Source organism: Castor canadensis, chromosome 18 (assembly GCF_047511655.1).
Source record: "Castor canadensis chromosome 18, mCasCan1.hap1v2, whole genome shotgun sequence".
NCBI classification, from domain to species: Eukaryota; Metazoa; Chordata; class Mammalia; order Rodentia; family Castoridae; genus Castor; species Castor canadensis.
The window spans coordinates 2798906-2816905 of record NC_133403.1 but is presented as its reverse complement, the minus strand read 5'-3'; the positions used below and the strand labels follow the sequence as shown (position 1 = coordinate 2816905).

The 18000-nt window shown below is 41.6% G+C and overlaps 1 protein-coding gene across 10 annotated transcripts in view; it reads right to left on the bottom strand.

Moving 5' to 3' along the window:
* Mtmr3 (myotubularin related protein 3) overlaps positions 1-18000 on the bottom strand; it is a 131134-nt gene that overhangs the window by 25945 nt on the left and 87189 nt on the right. For 5 of the 10 annotated variants that reach the window (XM_074061277.1, XM_074061280.1, XM_074061283.1 and 2 more), the window contains exons 5-9: positions 17527-17643; positions 14743-14775; positions 9940-10022; positions 7761-7927; positions 453-549 (exon numbers count right to left, since the gene is read on the bottom strand). In XM_074061277.1, coding sequence (XP_073917378.1) covers positions 453-549; positions 7761-7927; positions 9940-10022; positions 14743-14775; positions 17527-17643 — 497 coding nt within the window. Of the gene's footprint in view, positions 1-452; positions 550-3083; positions 4687-7760; positions 7928-9939; positions 10023-14742; positions 14776-17526; positions 17644-18000 lie in introns of those variants that run through there. The other 5 variants (XM_074061281.1, XM_074061282.1, XM_074061285.1 and 2 more) reach the window with 2 other exon arrangements.

Genomic DNA, 18000 nt, shown 5'->3' with positions numbered 1-18000 from the left:
GAGACCCCTGATCCTATCTATCGCTAACGTAATGCCAGGCAGTGATGAGAACAAGCGCAACTGCACCTGCCTGCAGGTAAACACAGGGTCATCTAGACACACCTGTGCCGGGAAGAACAGAGGCCTGGAGGGGACAGAAAGGAACAGTCCAGGATCTTATAAGGATCACTTTCCACCCCAGCAACAGCAAAGGAAACAGAAGGTTGGAAAACCGCCCTAGAGCTTGTGAAATGGCTCAAGTGGTAGAGCACCTGCCTAGCAAGTGTGAGGCCCTGAGTTCAAACCCCAGTACCACCAAAACAAAATAAAAAAAAGTTCTCTAGAAACCACACATAATAAATGAAACTATTTTAAAGGAAAAGACTAAGCTTCAGTGTTCTGCAACATTGAGTCGGGGTATCTGCAAGGGCACTGGCTGTGAAACACAGTCTACAGGGACCCATAAAACTCACTTGTATTTCTCATTGATGTTGGAAATTCTCCAGGCATTGTTCATATCAAAACCCATGCGCTCCACTTCATTCTTAAACCTTGACGTTACATGCTCCCCTAGGGGCCAGAGACAGACAAGCACAGAAGGGAAAAAAGAACACCAGTTTACAAAACGGGAATAAAACCAGTTACTTTGCTGTGTTGTGTATGTTTGAAAAGTTTAAAGGCAGGAATTATATAAATAAAATAACATATTTAGTTTTAGTTAAAAAAAAAAAACTTGGCAGGTTAAGCCCATAAAGAAGAAACTAACTTTAATAAGCAATTCTGTCTCTCATCTACTCTCTACTGTGCTACTGAGGATAGCACCACTGAGCTCACTTTACAGGACACATGGGTTACTTACGGTGACCCACGTTCTTGTCACTCACTACACTGGCTACTCTCCACTTCTACCCTCATACCAGGAGTACACCTGGTATGAGAAATGAAGTCAGTCAGTAAGCAAGATCACTGGAGTAGTAAGGCTGATCTATACTTCCTCATCTGAAACCCTCTGGGTCAGATTTCAGAACTGAGTGTCTTCTAGATTTTAGAAAGGCAAGTTAGTAACATGCATTATACTATTAGATTCACAACTGCAACACAGGCTACTTCATCAAGCATCAGTATTTTCTCAGTGAGATACACGTACAATTCACGACAAGTGGGGCAGCTTCACCTCAGCTCTGATTAGGTCAAGCTACCAAAATACAGTAGGAAAAGAAAAATCTTGAGATTTTTGGAGCCCTTTAAATTGCAGAGTTACAGATTAAGTGGCCAAGCAATCCTAACTGCCAATACCCAGGAAGCCCAGGAAACACTTGACTGTTAAGTAAAGTACTGAGCATCTAAAAGACATCCACCCAAATAGGTATGTGGTTACACTTGCCCTGATGAATTTGGTATTCTCCTCCTTTGTGACAAAGGTAGAGACAAACAAATGAATGCCAGCAGATCTGAGAATGCCAGTAGTTCTATGAAAACAAAAATATTAGCACACCTCTAATGCATACAACCTGATGTTACAGTTTGTAAAACAAACACTGGTGGGGGGTGGACAAAACCACCACAACAAATAAAAGCACAAAACAGACTGTTTCGGTGATGGAAGTACAAAGCTTTGCTCCCCTGGGGGAGGAGCTACAGAATGGAAACAACAATTACTGGAATGAAGGACAATTCTATAAAACTACTTCCCATTTAAACTGCTTTTTCATGAGCTTTAGGTAGGTATTACACGCTTCCTAAAAGAGAGTTATAAAAAAATGAGGTTCAGAGATGCAGGAAGAAATAATAGCTGAATCTGTTCCATTTGGGAAAGTTTTAGAAGCAATATAGTAGGATTCCAAATAGGAAAAAAGCTATCTTAATCGGGATGCCATCTGTCTACAGAATGCAAGGAATACTGACCACTAGGAATGTAAACAGGAGTCTTCCACTCAAATCTGAATCTAAAAGCTATAAAACTGGCAGCTTCCAAGCTCATTAATTAAAAAGAAGATATTTCTGATACAGCTCCAAGTTTTTACAAAGGGCAAGGTCTTTTACATTAATATCTCTAAGGATAAGCATACAGATGCCCTAATCTTGTGATTGAAAAACAGCCACTGGCCAAAAAACGAGTACTACAACCACCACAGGAGCAATTCACTACAGAGCCAATACTTTCAGAGCACAAACTTGCGAGCACACAGAGAAACACGGTATTGCAGCCATAGAAAAATCTGCTATTTCAAGTTCCTGGAAAACAATGAGTTTTAATTATCTGTATATCCTCAAAAGCAGTCACTTCACAAACCTTGATCATGACCTACAATAAGAATTCTGTTTTATATCACAACATACATATATTTTTTAAAAGGGTATCACAGAACGATACCCAGTTTACTCTGTGTGTGATGCATTTTGACATTTCCTATTCTAATTCTTTCTTTAAAATGTGATTTCATGATTCATAAATGAATCACAACCTACAGTTTAAAAAAGACTACTTTTAAAAAGCCTAGATACATAAACAATTCCACTTTTGTAAAGACATTTGCTTATGTTCATTTACCCAGAAAAGTGAGCACAAACATATCCACTGTTGGACTCTCCTTAGGAATTTCCATTCTCAGAGCTGGGGGTAGTAGAGCACCTGCCTAGCAAGCATGAGGCCCTGAGTTCAAACTCCAGTCCCACCAAAAAAAAAAAAAAAAAAAGAAGAATTTCCATCTCAGAATTCCCACATCTCTATCAACCCAGTATCAAGTCATGCTGCAATAGCCCAAGTTACTTATCTGGGATATATCCAGATAAGAATGTAAGAATCAGAGTTAAGTATCTCTGTTTCAACTCTTCCTGTCTGCCTCTTCCACCCCTAAAATGGTGATATGTACCTTAGAACATTTACTATTTCTTATACTGCAATTATACACGGTCCAGTAATTTTCATTTTATTGGAAGTGAAAACTTAAAAAGAAATGTACTCCCTTTATCACAGTTAGTGTCAATCCACAATCTTAAAAAAGAAAAAAAATCCCCCCAAAGTCTAGCTCCCTGGCTGATTCTGAGTATTCAAGACCCACAATGATGCACAGAGGCCTGGCATAGAAGGGACAGTCCCTTACCAGTAGGTGAGGAGCAGCTCAGCACCAGAGTCAAAGAGACAAAACTATCCCTCCCAAGTGGTAGAGTGTCTGCTTAGCAAGAGCAAGCCCCCACCACCACCAAAAAAAAAAAAAAAGTTGGAAAGAGTCGTCCTCTTCTAGGTACCAAGTGTCCCCTAGGTACATGCTTCCTGAACTGCATTCAAACCCAGAAAACAGACAAACCAGCAAGGGCACAGCAAGCAGCGTAACATCCACAGTCACATACCACGTGCGGGTGAACAAGACGTCCTTAATGGTATTTCTGACTGGAGAAGTCAGAGAGGCAGGCATGGTGCCAGTAACCTAACAGCTGACCCCCAGTCATCAGTCAAGACTTCAGACTTAGCACTAGCATGGAGCCATCACCACCAAGCCGGCTACAGTGAGGAGCAGCAATCTGAGGTCAGGGCAGAGAAGCCTGGATCTTTGGGCCCACGGCTTGCTTGAGTTTTTATGAAAGGGATAAAAGCATAGTCAAGAGTTTTGAAAAGAGAAGAGGGTAAAGGACAATGACGAGGGGGCGAGTTCACCTACGATGTATCGTTACAACTTTTATAAATGTCACAATGTACTCCCTGTACAACAATAAAATTATTAAAGTTAAGTTTGGCAAAGACTTTTGCAGGCCCAAGGGAAGCCCTATAGCAATGCTGAGTCTCCTTCCAGCACTGATTAATACCTAGCGCTGTACGCACACCACACACAGTATGGCTGGCTTAACCATGACAGGCTCAGTAGCTAGACACCAAAATTTACATGAATGCCAGCACAATTATGTAATCTCCCCAATTCACTGCTCTCTGATACATCCTGCTCTAAACAAGCTAGGTGGAGAACCCACAAAAGGCTTTATGAACTGCTAGAGACTACACTAACTTCTACTCCTGAGTCTTGGCTTATGATCTCAAGGACTGGGGCAGATGTACAAAGTGGCACTCTGAAGTATCTCATGCCGTCTCGCCCTTCAGATGACTTACAAGAACATGGCTGTCTGGTATGCTTATATATTTTGGTGAGTAATGCAACAGCCATCAACACTCAACTATACTGATGGAGACAGAAGAACCAGGTTGACTGGCTTTAAAAATGCCACCACAGTGATTTAAAAAAAAAAAAAAAATCAAAAGCAAGTTTACTTTCTGTATTCCACAGTAGATACATAAAAGGGAAATGCCATACACACATGCTCAAGTGTGTCACTAAGACACAGTAAGATACCATGTGAGTAGTGTGGACTGAGGTTTGTTTCTTGGGAACAAAATACTCCTGGAGAACTTCCAGTGCCATCAATTCTGATGATACTACCTTGTAGCAGAGTCATTTCTAAAGCGTTCTCAGCAGCACCACACACACTGCACTCTGCAGCATGTACAGGTCTGATCTCCCGAACACGCCATCGGCTTGGGAAGGAAGAGTATGGATGCTCCAGTTTGAAGGACAGAGGAAACTAAAGTGCAGAAAGGTAAGTGGCTTGCCTGCTGTTATTTTCAGTTAAACACCAAAGTAGGGGTTGAATTCAGAGTTCTGAAAACCAAAAATCAGTACTTTACCCCTCCCCCCCTTATGGCAGGTGCAGGAAAAGACAAAGGACACTGGATATTTCTGTCTTGGTGGCCGAAGAACACCAGGTATCATCGGGAAGTGAAGAGCCTGGCTAGGGATTTAGGTCAGTAGAATACTTTGCCTACCATGTATAAGAACCTGGGTTTGATTTCCAGCACTGGGTGGGAGGAGTGAAGGACTGAGGACCCTCCTCAAGACAGAGCCACTCACAATTTTTTTTTCCTTTTTCTTTTATTGTTCATATGTGCATACAAGGCTTGGGTCATTTCTCCCCCCTGCCCCCACCCCCTCGCTCCCTCCCTCTCCCCCCCCATACCCAGCAGAAACTATTTTGCCCTTATTTCTAATTTTGTTGTAGAGAGAGTATAAGCAATAATAGGAAGGAACAAGGGGTTTTGCTGGTTGAGATAAGGATAGCTATACAGGGCATTGACTCACATTGATTTCCTGTGCGTGGGTGTTACCTTCTAGGTTAATTCTTTTTGATCTCACCTTTTCTCTAGTACCTGTTCCCCTTTTCCTATTGGCCTCAGTTGCTTTAAGGTATCTGCTTTAGTTTCTCTGTGTTGAGGGCAACAAATGTTAGGCTAGTTTTTTAGGTGTCTTACCTATCCTCACCCTCCCTTGTGTGCTCTCGCTTTTATCATGTGCTCAAAGTCCAATCCCCTTGTTGTGTTTGCCCTTGATCTAATGTCCACATATGAGGGAGAACATACGATTTTTGGTTTTTTGGGCCAGGCTAACCTCACTCAGAATGATGTTCTCCAATTCCATCCATTTACCAGCGAATGATAACATTTCGTTCTTCTTCATGGTTGCATAAAATTCCATTGTGTATAGATACCACATTTTCTTAATCCATTCGTCAGTGCTGGGGCATCTTGGCTGTTTCCATAACTTGGCTATTGTGAATAGTGCCGCAATGAACATGGGTGTGCAGGTGCCTCTGGAGTAACAGTCTTTTGGGTATATCCCCAGGAGCCACTCACAATTTACAAAGTGAGGCTCTCACGTGGCATATGTTAGGAATAGCCTAAGTGTTGACTCAAATCCAAGAGAAACAACGAAAATTATCAAGGGGATAAGAAAGCCTGTGATTTTGACAGAGAGTAAACCTCGTTGATTAAATGCTAGCTACCTTAAATCAGAAAATGCCTCTTAGTGTTAGGGATCTTAAGCAAATTATTTTTTTTTTGGCAGAACTAGGGATTGAACTCGGGGCTTTGCACTTGCTAGACAAGCACTCTACCACTTGAGCCACACTCCCAGCCCTTTCTACTTGAGTTTGGTTTTGATAGGATCTTGCTCTTCTGCCCGGGCTGGCTTCAAACTGAGATCCTCCTACCTCTACCTCCCAAGTAGCTGGGATTGCAGATGTGTACCATCAAGGCCTGGCTTGTTTTTTGTGAGATAAGAGTCTACCACCTTTGCCCAGGCTGGCTTCGAACAGAAAATTTTCTACCACCATCTCCTGAGTAGCTGGGATAACAAGCTTGTACCAGCACGCACCACATCACATCAGGTCTCACATAACATGATGCACAACAGATGCACTCCTTAAATTCATTATTCTAGGAGATGGTAGAGACTAAGAATTTAATAGGATGCAGTGCTTAAAAACTCTAATATACAGTAACATTTATGCACTTGTCTGTAAACTTAACCATTAAAAAAACGTGGAAGAGTTACAAACCAAAGAACAAAAATGTGAAACATGGCATTTGGGTAAAAGATGAAACAAGGAAAGAGAGATAAGGGTAAAGTGAGAGACTAAGTGCCTCCGTATGAACGTCCCAGGTTGACAGGGCCTCTGGAAGATTGGCCAGGAGGGCTTGGGAGAACGTGAACTTCTGAGGCTTTTTATGAGGCTCCAAAAGGACAGTGCCTCTGCTTTTCAAGCTCTGTGTCCACAGGACCTGGAACAGTTAGCTCTCAATAACTGAGAACCGGTTTCAAGTTCTACCTCGCTCACTGACTGCCAGCAGGACTGAGGCTTTATCTCTAAGCCTTCTTTTCTCTTTGAGGCTCCATACCTTTGGCTCCTGAAAGAGACACCAAGCTATCCTGTTTGACAAGGTCATGAGGATCAAACAAAACTATGTGTCATAGTAAGGTACATATCAAAGCATGTTTTGAAATGAGATAATGCTTCTGTTTGTTATAAGCATTTTAATTAAACAGAACAAGAATGTGAACCTAAAGCTTTAATCAGTGATAGGCCAGAGAACAAAATGATATAAACAGAGCTAGATTAGTCTCAATGTTTAAAATGACATAGGTCATACTTTTAAGACTGAAGACTCAAGATTAAAATTTCAGGCTTTAAAGAAAAACATTCCCAAAGTAAATTTTACTTGAGAGAGGCTCACAACTTTTCACTGCTTAGAAATTCAAGACTTTGCTTCTAAGCCCGACATCCTGTAGAGTCAGTATTGAACCAGCAAAGTTCTATTTATGACAGCGCACAGTCTGCAGAAAACTACAGGCACAGAAATAAGACGACCTTGGTCAAAGTCATCTCAGAGGGAAAAGACTACATGAGACAGGAGCCTAGGCTCCAGTACAGGATCAGTGTCTCTGTATTTGTCCTTGGGGAAGACGCTTGGTCTCTCTGAATCTGCTTCCCCATCTATGGAATTAAGAGGGAATTAGTTGGTAGTCTATTACTTGAAAATGCTATGATAGTAAAAGGTCATTTTGTATCCCATCGTTCCCTATTTTCACACTTGTGGAACTCTGCTCACCCTACTGGCTATCTTATGTTCTTTACTCTATTCTTTAATCAATCAATAAACTACTCTTATTCAATCTTCAGTATCTTCTCAAAAGCCACTTTAGCATGAATTCCTCCCAAACATGTATGCAAAACATGTTTTCATGGCTTCCTTTCATTAGGGCTCTAGAATATCCACAAACCCTGTTGAGAGTTGTTCAGAAGCAGAAATGTGTTGTCACATCTAGAAACATGCCTGTTAGGCTTAGGTGTTCCACAAAATATACTCTAAACACATAAGCACATCCCAGTTCATGTTAAAGGCGCCTCCAGCACAGCTTGGCAAGGCCTTGAGCATTTGCAGATTCAGAAAGGCTTACCTGGTCTGCACAAGTCCCCATGTTGCTCTTTTTCACTGGCGTAGACCTCCATGCACCAAGCATGGTATGCAAATGAGAAGAGGTCTTCTATTTTAGCAGGTGGTCGGATTGCACTGTTCAATCTCTTAAGCCACTCTTGACACTGCTCAAAGGTTGAGAACTGACACCTTTTGGCAAAGCCAAACAAGTATGAATATAATCAGATGACAGCTGGTTATGAAATCTAAGAAAAGCCACCACTTCACAGTGCCTATACATAGCAAGGTGTCAACTCCCATGGAGAAAAGCAAGAGGTAGTCATTCATACATTCACTATTGTTTATAATAAAAACAGGTCCAACAAATTTTAGCCAGTGGTGAAAATGTAAGAAAGGTGGACATTTGGAAAATCTATTCTTTTACTCTAATAAAACAAATCTCTTCTGAAATTGATTAATGACTATTATTAAAGTAAAACAGCAGTTATTCTCTCATGAATGAGGTTTCACTCTACTTTAATCATTTTATGGTTGTCCCTTTACCGAAATGTTTTTAGAAATGCCCTAAAAAAATAAACTGCAACACCACTTTTAGCCAGTTAGGGAATAATTTTTAAATTTGCCTATTTAGCAATTAGGACAAATCAGCACCAAAATAAGACAGCATACACTGAAACTTTCAGCTGTGACCACACAGACAACAATCCTATTACCAACAGCAATCTTCAGTATATTAAGTGGTTATTTCTCCTGTGAAGCCTCAGTGCACAGTGATTTTTTGAGGATTTAAGTACTTCTGAGTTTCTGAATGCAAAGGTACCGGCTAAGAAATAGGAAAGCTTTTAAAACTGTAAATGGCAGCCAGTATCTATCAGAAGTGAGCCAACTAAAACCTCCTAAAAAGCAACTTAAATATTCGCCTTAAAACTAAGGAAGTCACTCAGAGCTCTCCCAGTCCCAATCCATGGGACTCAAACACATTATGTTTACTGGCAGCCTCAGCAAGTCAAAGGAATAAAGCACAGTTTAAGGAATAAAAATCTGTGGAGTACTAAATTTAAAGACACGTGGAGGCATCATTTTACAACAATTACAGTTCAAACTTAGACCAGATACAAATCATTACAGGATGCCAAGTCTATGGAGAAATTCTGAGGAGGCATTTGCATTTCCTCAAGTGCCTCCCATGAACTGTTTAATAGTTGCAAGGAAGAAAACACAGAAATTGTACAGAAATCAGGTGACACCTCAACTACAGTAATCCAAAATCCCCACACAGGGACAAGTGGATTGTAATCCACACAGCACTGTGAAAACAGTAACATGGACACAGTAATCCAGCTGAAAATGCGTAATTCCAATTTAATCTTGACAAACACAAAATGAAAAACATTCTATTAAAAACAAAAGACAGTGTTCTTCAAAACGTAAATGTCATAAAAGACAAAGAAAGGCTGTGAAAAATGTTCCAGATTAAAGAAAGCTACAGAGTTATATCAGCTAAATGTATAGACTGGACCCTGTAGCTGAATGAGGGAGTGGGACAGAATGGCATTATTAAGTCAAATAACGAAACTGGAACAGGGATAGGTGACTGGATAAAAGTAGTCTCAATGTAAAATTGCAAAGGTGATAATGATGCATAGTTATATAAGAAAACATTCCTGTTCTTAGGAACGCACACAAAAGTATTTTGGTGTTAAAGAGGCTACACTTATATAACTTACTTTTATTGTTCAGTCTCTCTCTCTCTCTCTCTCTCACACACACACACACACACACACACGCACACACACACAGAGAGAAAGGCTTTCTAAATGATAAAGTAAACTGAGACAGAGTGTTAACAAGTGAACCTGGGGTAAGTGGTGTACTGGTGTACTTTTTTTTTTTTTTTTTGGTAATTTGAAATTACTTCCACATAAAAGTAAAAAGCATGTGTCAGGATAGCAACACACCCTACAGGTAACTACTCCAGGCGTTACCACTCAGAAAACACTCCTAACAAGGTTAACCTAAAAAGGTATTTTGATAAGTTAACAAACCATGTATCCAGTCTTTACTTTCTTGCAGTGCTAGGGATTCAACCTAGGGCCTTGTGCGTGCTAAGTCAGCACTCTATCACTGAGCTATATATCCCCAGCCCAGTATTACTCTTAAATATCTTCTATACTAACCACCTGCACAGACTCAGCACGTACCTGATAACCTTGCAGTCTTTGCAGGTCAAGTGGAGCTGAAATATATCTCGGCATTCGACGCTTTCAATGAGCTGTAACGGAACCTGCAATTAAAAAAGATGAAGTCCTCTTAGTCAGAAAGGCCTTGCCGGTGCAGCTCTTCCATGTGCCCAAAAGACTGACTAGAAAGATACACGGGGGAAGGCAGCACACAAAACTGCATATTTAGTCAGATCAACAGTACTCACGTGATTTATGAAAGCATGAATCAGGGCTTGCCCTTCCCTAAATCAACGGCCTTAAGTCACAGCATGAAGATGACAAATCAGAGGCAGCACCTCTGGAACAGCATCCAACTCACAAGCTCATCTCTCAGAGTACTACAGTAAGATGTCACAGCTGGCTATGATTTACATGACACAGAAGCTGAAGGGTACTAGAATGCCAATCCTGTCTTCTTACAGAAAAGAACTACAGATCAGATAGGACCTTGAGTTTGTTTTGGCTTTTTTGGCCTGGCCTTAAGACTGATCTTCCTACCTACACCTCCTCATAGTTGGGATGACAGGCATGTTATCACCATGCTCACTTTTTGTTGAGAAGGGTAAGAGCTATTCATCAGAGTGTAAATGGGACTTTTTCTGTTGGCTGCCCCAAAGGACAGAGTGGGCTTATGGCCAGTTAAGTGTCAGCAAAAGACACTCCTGAAAAGTGCCAGTGGTCTAAACTGTCTGCCAGGTTGCAAAGAAAAGGTTACTGGGACAGACTCTCTATTCAGAACAGAGCAACAGGTATTGAGAGGAAGGGAGGTCACACAGCAGTCAAAGAACCTAAAACTTGCTATGTCCAGCTTGATTTAAAAGACCAGTTGAAGAACCCCATTTGCCAAGTTGGGCTTGAGGTCTGAACAGATGCAACAGCCCCTGCCAAGTGGTCGGAGACAGACCCTACGAACACAGGAACCAGAGAAGGGAAAGCATCTGAACAGGCTGCAAATCCTCAGAGTGACACAGGATCCTCTCCCTGTCCTTGAAATTATCCTGATCTCTGGCTTCAAAGGGCAATTTCCAAACCTTCAGAAGACAGCCTGGTAAATTAGTAGTGGATATACCCTTATTCCTTGGAAAAGCGGTCAACGGCTTGTCTCCTGTACTACATTAAGCCCGCCAAAACATAGCCCTGTGAGTTGCAAGTAGCCTTCCAATTCCAACAACTCATGTTTAGCATGAGAAGAGGGAAGCAGAGCAAACAGAAACAAGAGTGCTGCCTGCACAGGGTGGCCTTGTGTCAGCTTAGCCAGTTTCAGAACAGGCTTCCTGCAAACTCTCTGCCCCAATCACGCAGCTGCCAGAGTTAGCAGAGAACTCTCAGAACAGGGATGCAGGATCAAAAAGAAGCCCAGTGCTGAAAGTCTGAAACAAAGAAACAGAAACTGGGACACAGAGAAAAGAAAAGCAAGCACAAAAATATTACTTAGATAAAGTGGCTAAGAGTTTTTAACCTCAGGGCTAAAGCCTTCTTGCTTCTAAGTCTATAATCTATAAAAATTCCTTTACAATTGTAACAGGACTAGGAGTAAGAGAAAGACTACGAAATCTTCTCTGTATCCTCAGGAAAAAAATCAGTTTTGGGCCCTCTGTTTTTGTTTAAGTCCTTAACCCAAAGGTGCTATGAGACACTGTAGGTGATGCAAATAAGAGTTCTTTCAAGAGCCTGTACACTTAAGGAGGAAAAAAAGATCAGTAGAGATAAATCATAAAGGAGACAGAAGACACTGATTTGTCCTCACGCTAGTTCTCTGGGTGCCCTGAGATAGCCTCTCATTGCTTTCTTATTTTTAATGTACTACTAACCCTCTTATTCCTCTACCCCTAAAAGCGGATGCCAGAGTGGCAACTGAGAAGCCTAAGTTCTAGTCTGACTTTTCTAAAATTTTACCAATAAAAATCTTGCCTGTTTCCTGTCTTCCTTGGGAGCCTCTGGCCTTCCTATAAGCCAGCAACCTGTGCTTTCTGAAGCTCAGATGGTGACAATTTACCAAGTCTGATGTTCAGGGGCTGGAGTGAAATGGGGGTGAGCTCTTCCAGCAGCCATCTGCATTCCAGGTCCCCTTTGACTGCCTTTCCTTGCAGCTAGAAAGGTAAACCCACTAATGCTATCAGCAGCTGTGGGTCAGAGGCTGGAGTGAACAGATGAGCCTGTGCTGCCTTGTTACAAAGAGAAGTCTAACATCCCACTTACTGGACCGGAGCCCAAGGACCTGTGCCAGAACTCCAGAATAGAACACTCCAGAGCATGCAAACTTTCTGCTACCTAAAATGCGTTCGATATACAAACTTCAACATATTTTAACCTTTATTCTTAAGGAAGAAAAAAAGTTGGCTCTTACATTCAAATCAGATTGGACATGCTAGATATAAGTGAGTGCTCAAGTCACATATGGAGAACAGCAGGTTCTGATACTCATGCAGACTGTCACATGCAGGAGAGCTGAATGCGTAACAAAAATAAGGGCGTATCAGAGAAACACTTGATCTTGTACCAACCAACTATCTCCCTTCTGCTTCTCCTTTCTATCCAAGTGCCATCCTTCAGCGCTCCCTACACATGGCCATCTCTTCCTCCTACATAGGCAGAGCTGGCTGGCTTTCTGGTTTCTCTACTATAAGGCCTACCCCACTGCTCTAGCTTCCTCAACTTTCCTCACTTAGAGGAGGACCTCTTATCACTTCTACACAGAATTAAAGATTCAAGAGCCAGTCCATGTTCTAGCCCAGGAAGTTAAGCCACTTCTCTATAAGCAGCAAGAAGCTGTATATATCTGCCATCTAGCCTGGGCTCCTTCCACCGTATATGGTCTGCCTTTCTTCTATGATTGCCCTTCTCTTCTGTGTGAGCTACACTTTAGTTTTCTTTCACAAATAAGCAGCCCTCCACCAGGGATCTTCGAGAGAGAAAAACAGAATTTAAACCAAGATTCCTCAGAGGCAATTTCATCACAGAAGAATAGTAGGCAATCTAAAAATCACTTTGTTTTTCAGCACTGGAGTCTCAAGTCAGGGCCTCACGCTTGCTAGGCAGGCACTCTTCCAACTTGAGCCATACCCACAAACCCTAAAATCATTTTCAAATCTTCTGCAACCCACTGACTCAATGTCTCATAGCAACTCACTTTCTTTTTTCTTTTCCATCTTCTCTGCCAGGTTTCAACCTCTCCCCTCCACCCCCCGCCCTTCACCTTTTCTTTCTTTCTTGGGTGGAACAAGGGTTAGAACTCAGGTCCTCACACGTGGTAAGCAGGCACTCTACTAAAGCCAGGCCTCCAGCCCCCAATTCTCTCTCTTTAAAGTGCTTTCTTTTCCTATTACACACCTCACCAAATTCACGCGCAAACAACACATCAAACACACTCAGTGCTGTTAACCACATCTTCAAAAGGCCAAAATTGTATCATGAACATCAAAATCTGTAAGAGCATCAGTCCAAAAAAGCAGAAGAGCAGCCGTTTAAAATGGGACATGCATAGGTGCCAAAGATCCACAGTGCTGTCACACTCAGAGAACCTGAAGGTCATCATCATACTCTACCTGTCAATTCATTCTGGGAGGGTGCATGTGCATTATTTTTAAGCACCAGAATTTAGAAGTGAGAGAATTTCCACCTTTTTAAAACTACTCTTTTTAGAGCCTGAATGGAAGTACAAATCTTGTATACACATCTGAAGTACTAATGGACTACAGTGAAAATAAAGCCAGAATAAAGTTTAAAAGGAAAATCTGTAAAAACAGAACAAAAACCCTGGAATATTTAGGTGCTAAGTCTTCTCATTTAAAGACCAGAGTGGGAAGACTATCACGGATTTAAGAGCAACACTCTGTTCCTCGGATTATGTACAGCATCTCTCTAGACTGGTTTCAGAGGACTCCACTGGTACATGAATGCTGGGCCAAAAGGCATTAGGTGTTAACAAAACCTTCTGGCACATGGGGAGTGAAAGTGGTTGTCAGGCACAGAAAAAGTGTGAAGAAATGCAGCGGAAGATGTTCCCAGTTGCTATACTTTTTCCTAACAGACACTGACAGATTGGCTTAGAAACAGAAGGAGTGTTTATTTGGCAATACTGGGGTTTGAACTTGGGCTTCACACTCAATAGCCAAGCATTCTAGCCATGCCTCCAGCCCTTTCTGCTGTGGTTATTTTGGAGATAGAGTCTTGCTTTTTGTGCAGGCCAGCCTGGACCACCATCCTTTTTTTATGCTTTTATGTAGGTGAGATGACACGCGCCATTATACCCAGTTTTTCTCCTTTGAGATGAGGGTCTCTCAAGGTTTTTTTGCACAGGCTGGCCTGGAGCCATGATCTACCCGATCCTACATAGCTCACGACGACAGGTGCACACCACTGCGCCCAGTTATTGTTTGAGATGGGGGTTTCTTGAACTATTTGCCTGGACTGGCTTTGAATCATAATCCTCCCAAACTCAGCCTCCTAAGTAGCTAGGATTACAGGCCTCCGCAAAACAGAAGTTTTAATGTCTTTCTGAATGCTAATGTTGATTTTTTTTATAAACTATTTCTGCTAAATATCTGCTAAATGTCTACGTTTTTTGAAAGTCATAATTCCATCACTTTTGTATAAACTGGGGTTTTATTCTCATCCACAAATTGTTTTCACGACAGCACTCTAATACAACCTCGGGAAGAGGGAAGGGACTCATGCAGAAAGGACACATTTTGCCGAATTGCAAGGGGAACAGCTAACACTCAAAACCAACTTGTTGCAAGCACAGGTGCAGCAACCACCTAGGACTCTCGTGCTACTCACTGGGATTTCAGCAGCAGAAGATTGAGAAGCAGTCTATTGAACCACACAACAAAAATCGTTTTAAACTTCCGTACATCCCACTTGAACACTTGTTATAATTTATCTAAGCTTCAAAGAAATATACCTACACATATGTAAATATATGTTTATATCAAACAACAGGAACAATTCATATCTTAAATGCTATAAATGAACTCTAGTACAGAGGTTCTCCATGGTAAAAATTGGAAACTTGATAGGCAGTGAATATGTGTAGATTAAAGTAATGATGTCTGTAGTATCAACGTGTACAGACACATTTTACTCAATGTGCTGTGAAATTAAAACAGAATATATGATATCAGGTAGCTATTTAAAACTTGATGGCAAGTCATTTTCTAAAGTGCCAAATAATGCAAGGTGGGGAAAGTCACAACAGAGATGGCACACTGGGTTCTGGTGGTCTAAATGGGTTTGATTTAGACCTAATCACCTCTAACAGGACCTCTGGATTGCCCAACTCTGCTGAAATACTTATCTGCTGAGGAAAGAAAAGGGGAGGAAGAGGAGAGGCACCACCTCCACCACCTCTGAGCTCCAGGAGATTGGGAGGAGCCATTAGCTCCTGAAGTAACCTGAGGTGTCCACAGCCTTAGCGCTAAGTGTGATGAGAGTGATGTACTGTATGCAGCAATGCTAGTGCGTCTCAGAAGAAATGGTCACAGTCCCTGCAATGCAGCATATTTTGCATAGTCATTTTTCTATGGGCTTCTTAAATGACACGCAGGCTCTAAGCCTTAGAGGGTTACAATGCTAGAGAAGACACTTTTATGTGAGGAAATGGGTCGAAAACAAGAGCAGCAGTCCTAAGCATTAAACCTCAATTTCCTTAAGCATGACACCTCAACTATGCTAGAGGACCAACAATTACACTAAACAACCTACTCATACAGCCACAGTAAGGGACAAATGACAGCACTGGCCTATTCACAAAGAAACAATCATTTTTAAGTGAACTCCAAATTCAAAAGGGGTAAATGGTCTAATACCCATTTCAATGCCATAGTAGCTTCAATTTACTTAGTATCTACTGCTAGCATGACCCAGGAGACACACTAGATCCTGAACCTACAAAGGCGGATAAACAAAATTACAACATGTCTAGCAAATGTTGTTAAAGTATGTTCAAGATACAAAAGAAGCCCAGTGAATGTAATTTACTGGCAAGGGGGGAACTAGGGCTGAGCAAGGTTCACAGAGGGAGCTATCACTCGAACTGAGTTTTGATGATGAAGAGAAGTTCCCTGGGCAGGAAAGATGGGAGAAGATGTGAAGTGTGAGGTGCAGCTGAACAGTCCAGGGAGGCTGGTTTTACTAGTGCAAAAGGGGACATGGGAGGAAAGACAAGCAGAGAGAAAAGCTGGCACAGACAGGAACACAGCCTCTTACCATACTAAATAATTTGATCTTCATCTTAGAAGTAACAAACACTGAAGAGCTTCAAGATTCTCTCCAATGGTCCCTATTCCCAAACAGATCTAAAAATAGCTAATGAAATACTTAGCCAAAAACCAGAAAGCTAATAAACAGGGGATATATGAGAAAATGCAACCATATGAAACTTCACCATTCTCATATACAATCTAATTACAACTTCATTGATTGCAGCTATTTAAACACCGAAAGGGCACAAAATTAAATTTTACTAATCATTTACTTCCACAGTTAGGGTGGGGAGTTTTTGATTGCTGGGATTTTCTTTCCCCTCCTGTCATGACCACTCAAATCCAATGGACCCTTCTGAACAGAGTGCTCTATAGTGTGAAAGAAAGCCCAGCATAACCTCGTTCCTCAATGATTCAGCTGTGTCGTGTTAGCTAATGGCCAGAAAACAGACATAATAGCTATGATCATACCCCAAATCTAAATGCCAGAAAGAAATCAGGCCAAATTGGCTCCTGGACACAAACGCTCAACTCCAAAGAATAAATGATAAATGCCAACTACAAGGAAAATGGCAGCCGCTGACCCTTATCGTAAATGAAAGAATGTGCCCCGAGGAGTTCGGTGTCTTTTGACCAGAGTAAAATGAATGAAGTGACAGATTTCAAAGAGTCCCAAAATGAACCTCAAATCATGTATTCTGAATAAAGATGTAATCCTGAGCTCTTACAAGGTGCCATTCCACCCTGTGCTAGCACTCAAGTATGAAAGCCGCAACACTGGCAAGCGAAGAAGGAAGAAGGCATTCAATTGGTCTGAGCAAGGGTGTCTGGCCTTTTGTGGCATTCGCTTTGACTGCGAGGACCCTCATGATTGAAGGTGAGAACTGAGGCCCTCCTCTTCCTCAATGATAGCTAGCCCATTATGCAAATGAACACCATGCTTCACACTGCACCTGTGCCACTCAGGAGCCATTAGAGTAACTTTATCCTATAATGAGAGTCTGCAGTGAGCTCTAAGAACACCTTGTCATTTGACGTTAAGGCCCAGGAAATTACCTCAACTGAAGCAGCTGTAACTACTAAAGACCGAGGAGAACAGAGCCTGTTCAGCCTTTGTCCCAAAACAAAGCTCATCGGTCAGATAATTCAGGGTTACCTGAACAATGCACCCCTCAGCTGAAAACCACACAAATCCTTTCAAATACAGCCAGGAGTTCCTTACTCATGCCCCCAGAGTGTGAAACGGAAAAGCAGAACACACGCTTTCACACTGATCCTGTAGAACTAGTCTCTTTGGGAGCATTATCAAGTTTTCAACTTCCTGTCTACCTTGTAGGGAGAACAGGAGGTTATGACTTACATTGACAAGAGACTCCTTGAACTTGATGTGAAGTCTGTAGTTAGAAAGGGCAATGACGGCGTCCTCAGCACGGCCGACATACTCTGTGCTCTCTCCATGGAGTTCAAAGAAAGGAACCTTAAAAACAAGGAGAAGGAAGCTGTCAGAGCTCTGAGGCCGCTGAACCCGGTCTCCAAAGGTGGCTCAGGTGAGGCATAAGCGACAAGTCCTCTCACCCAAGTGTAGTGTCCAGTAAAGAGCCTAAAGACACACCTAGCTCAAATACAAATTAAGGATTACTAAATCCAAATTAAGGATTAAATTATTATTTAATTATCCTTAATTTATTATTAAGGATAAATTATTATTAAATCCAAATTAAGGATTACTAAAAGAACAACAAGATGGTCATTTCAAACAACGAATGCTCAAGAAATAAGCCTTACTAAAATGAGAGTGTTTCACAGCTGGCATTTGCACAATATGGTTAAGTAA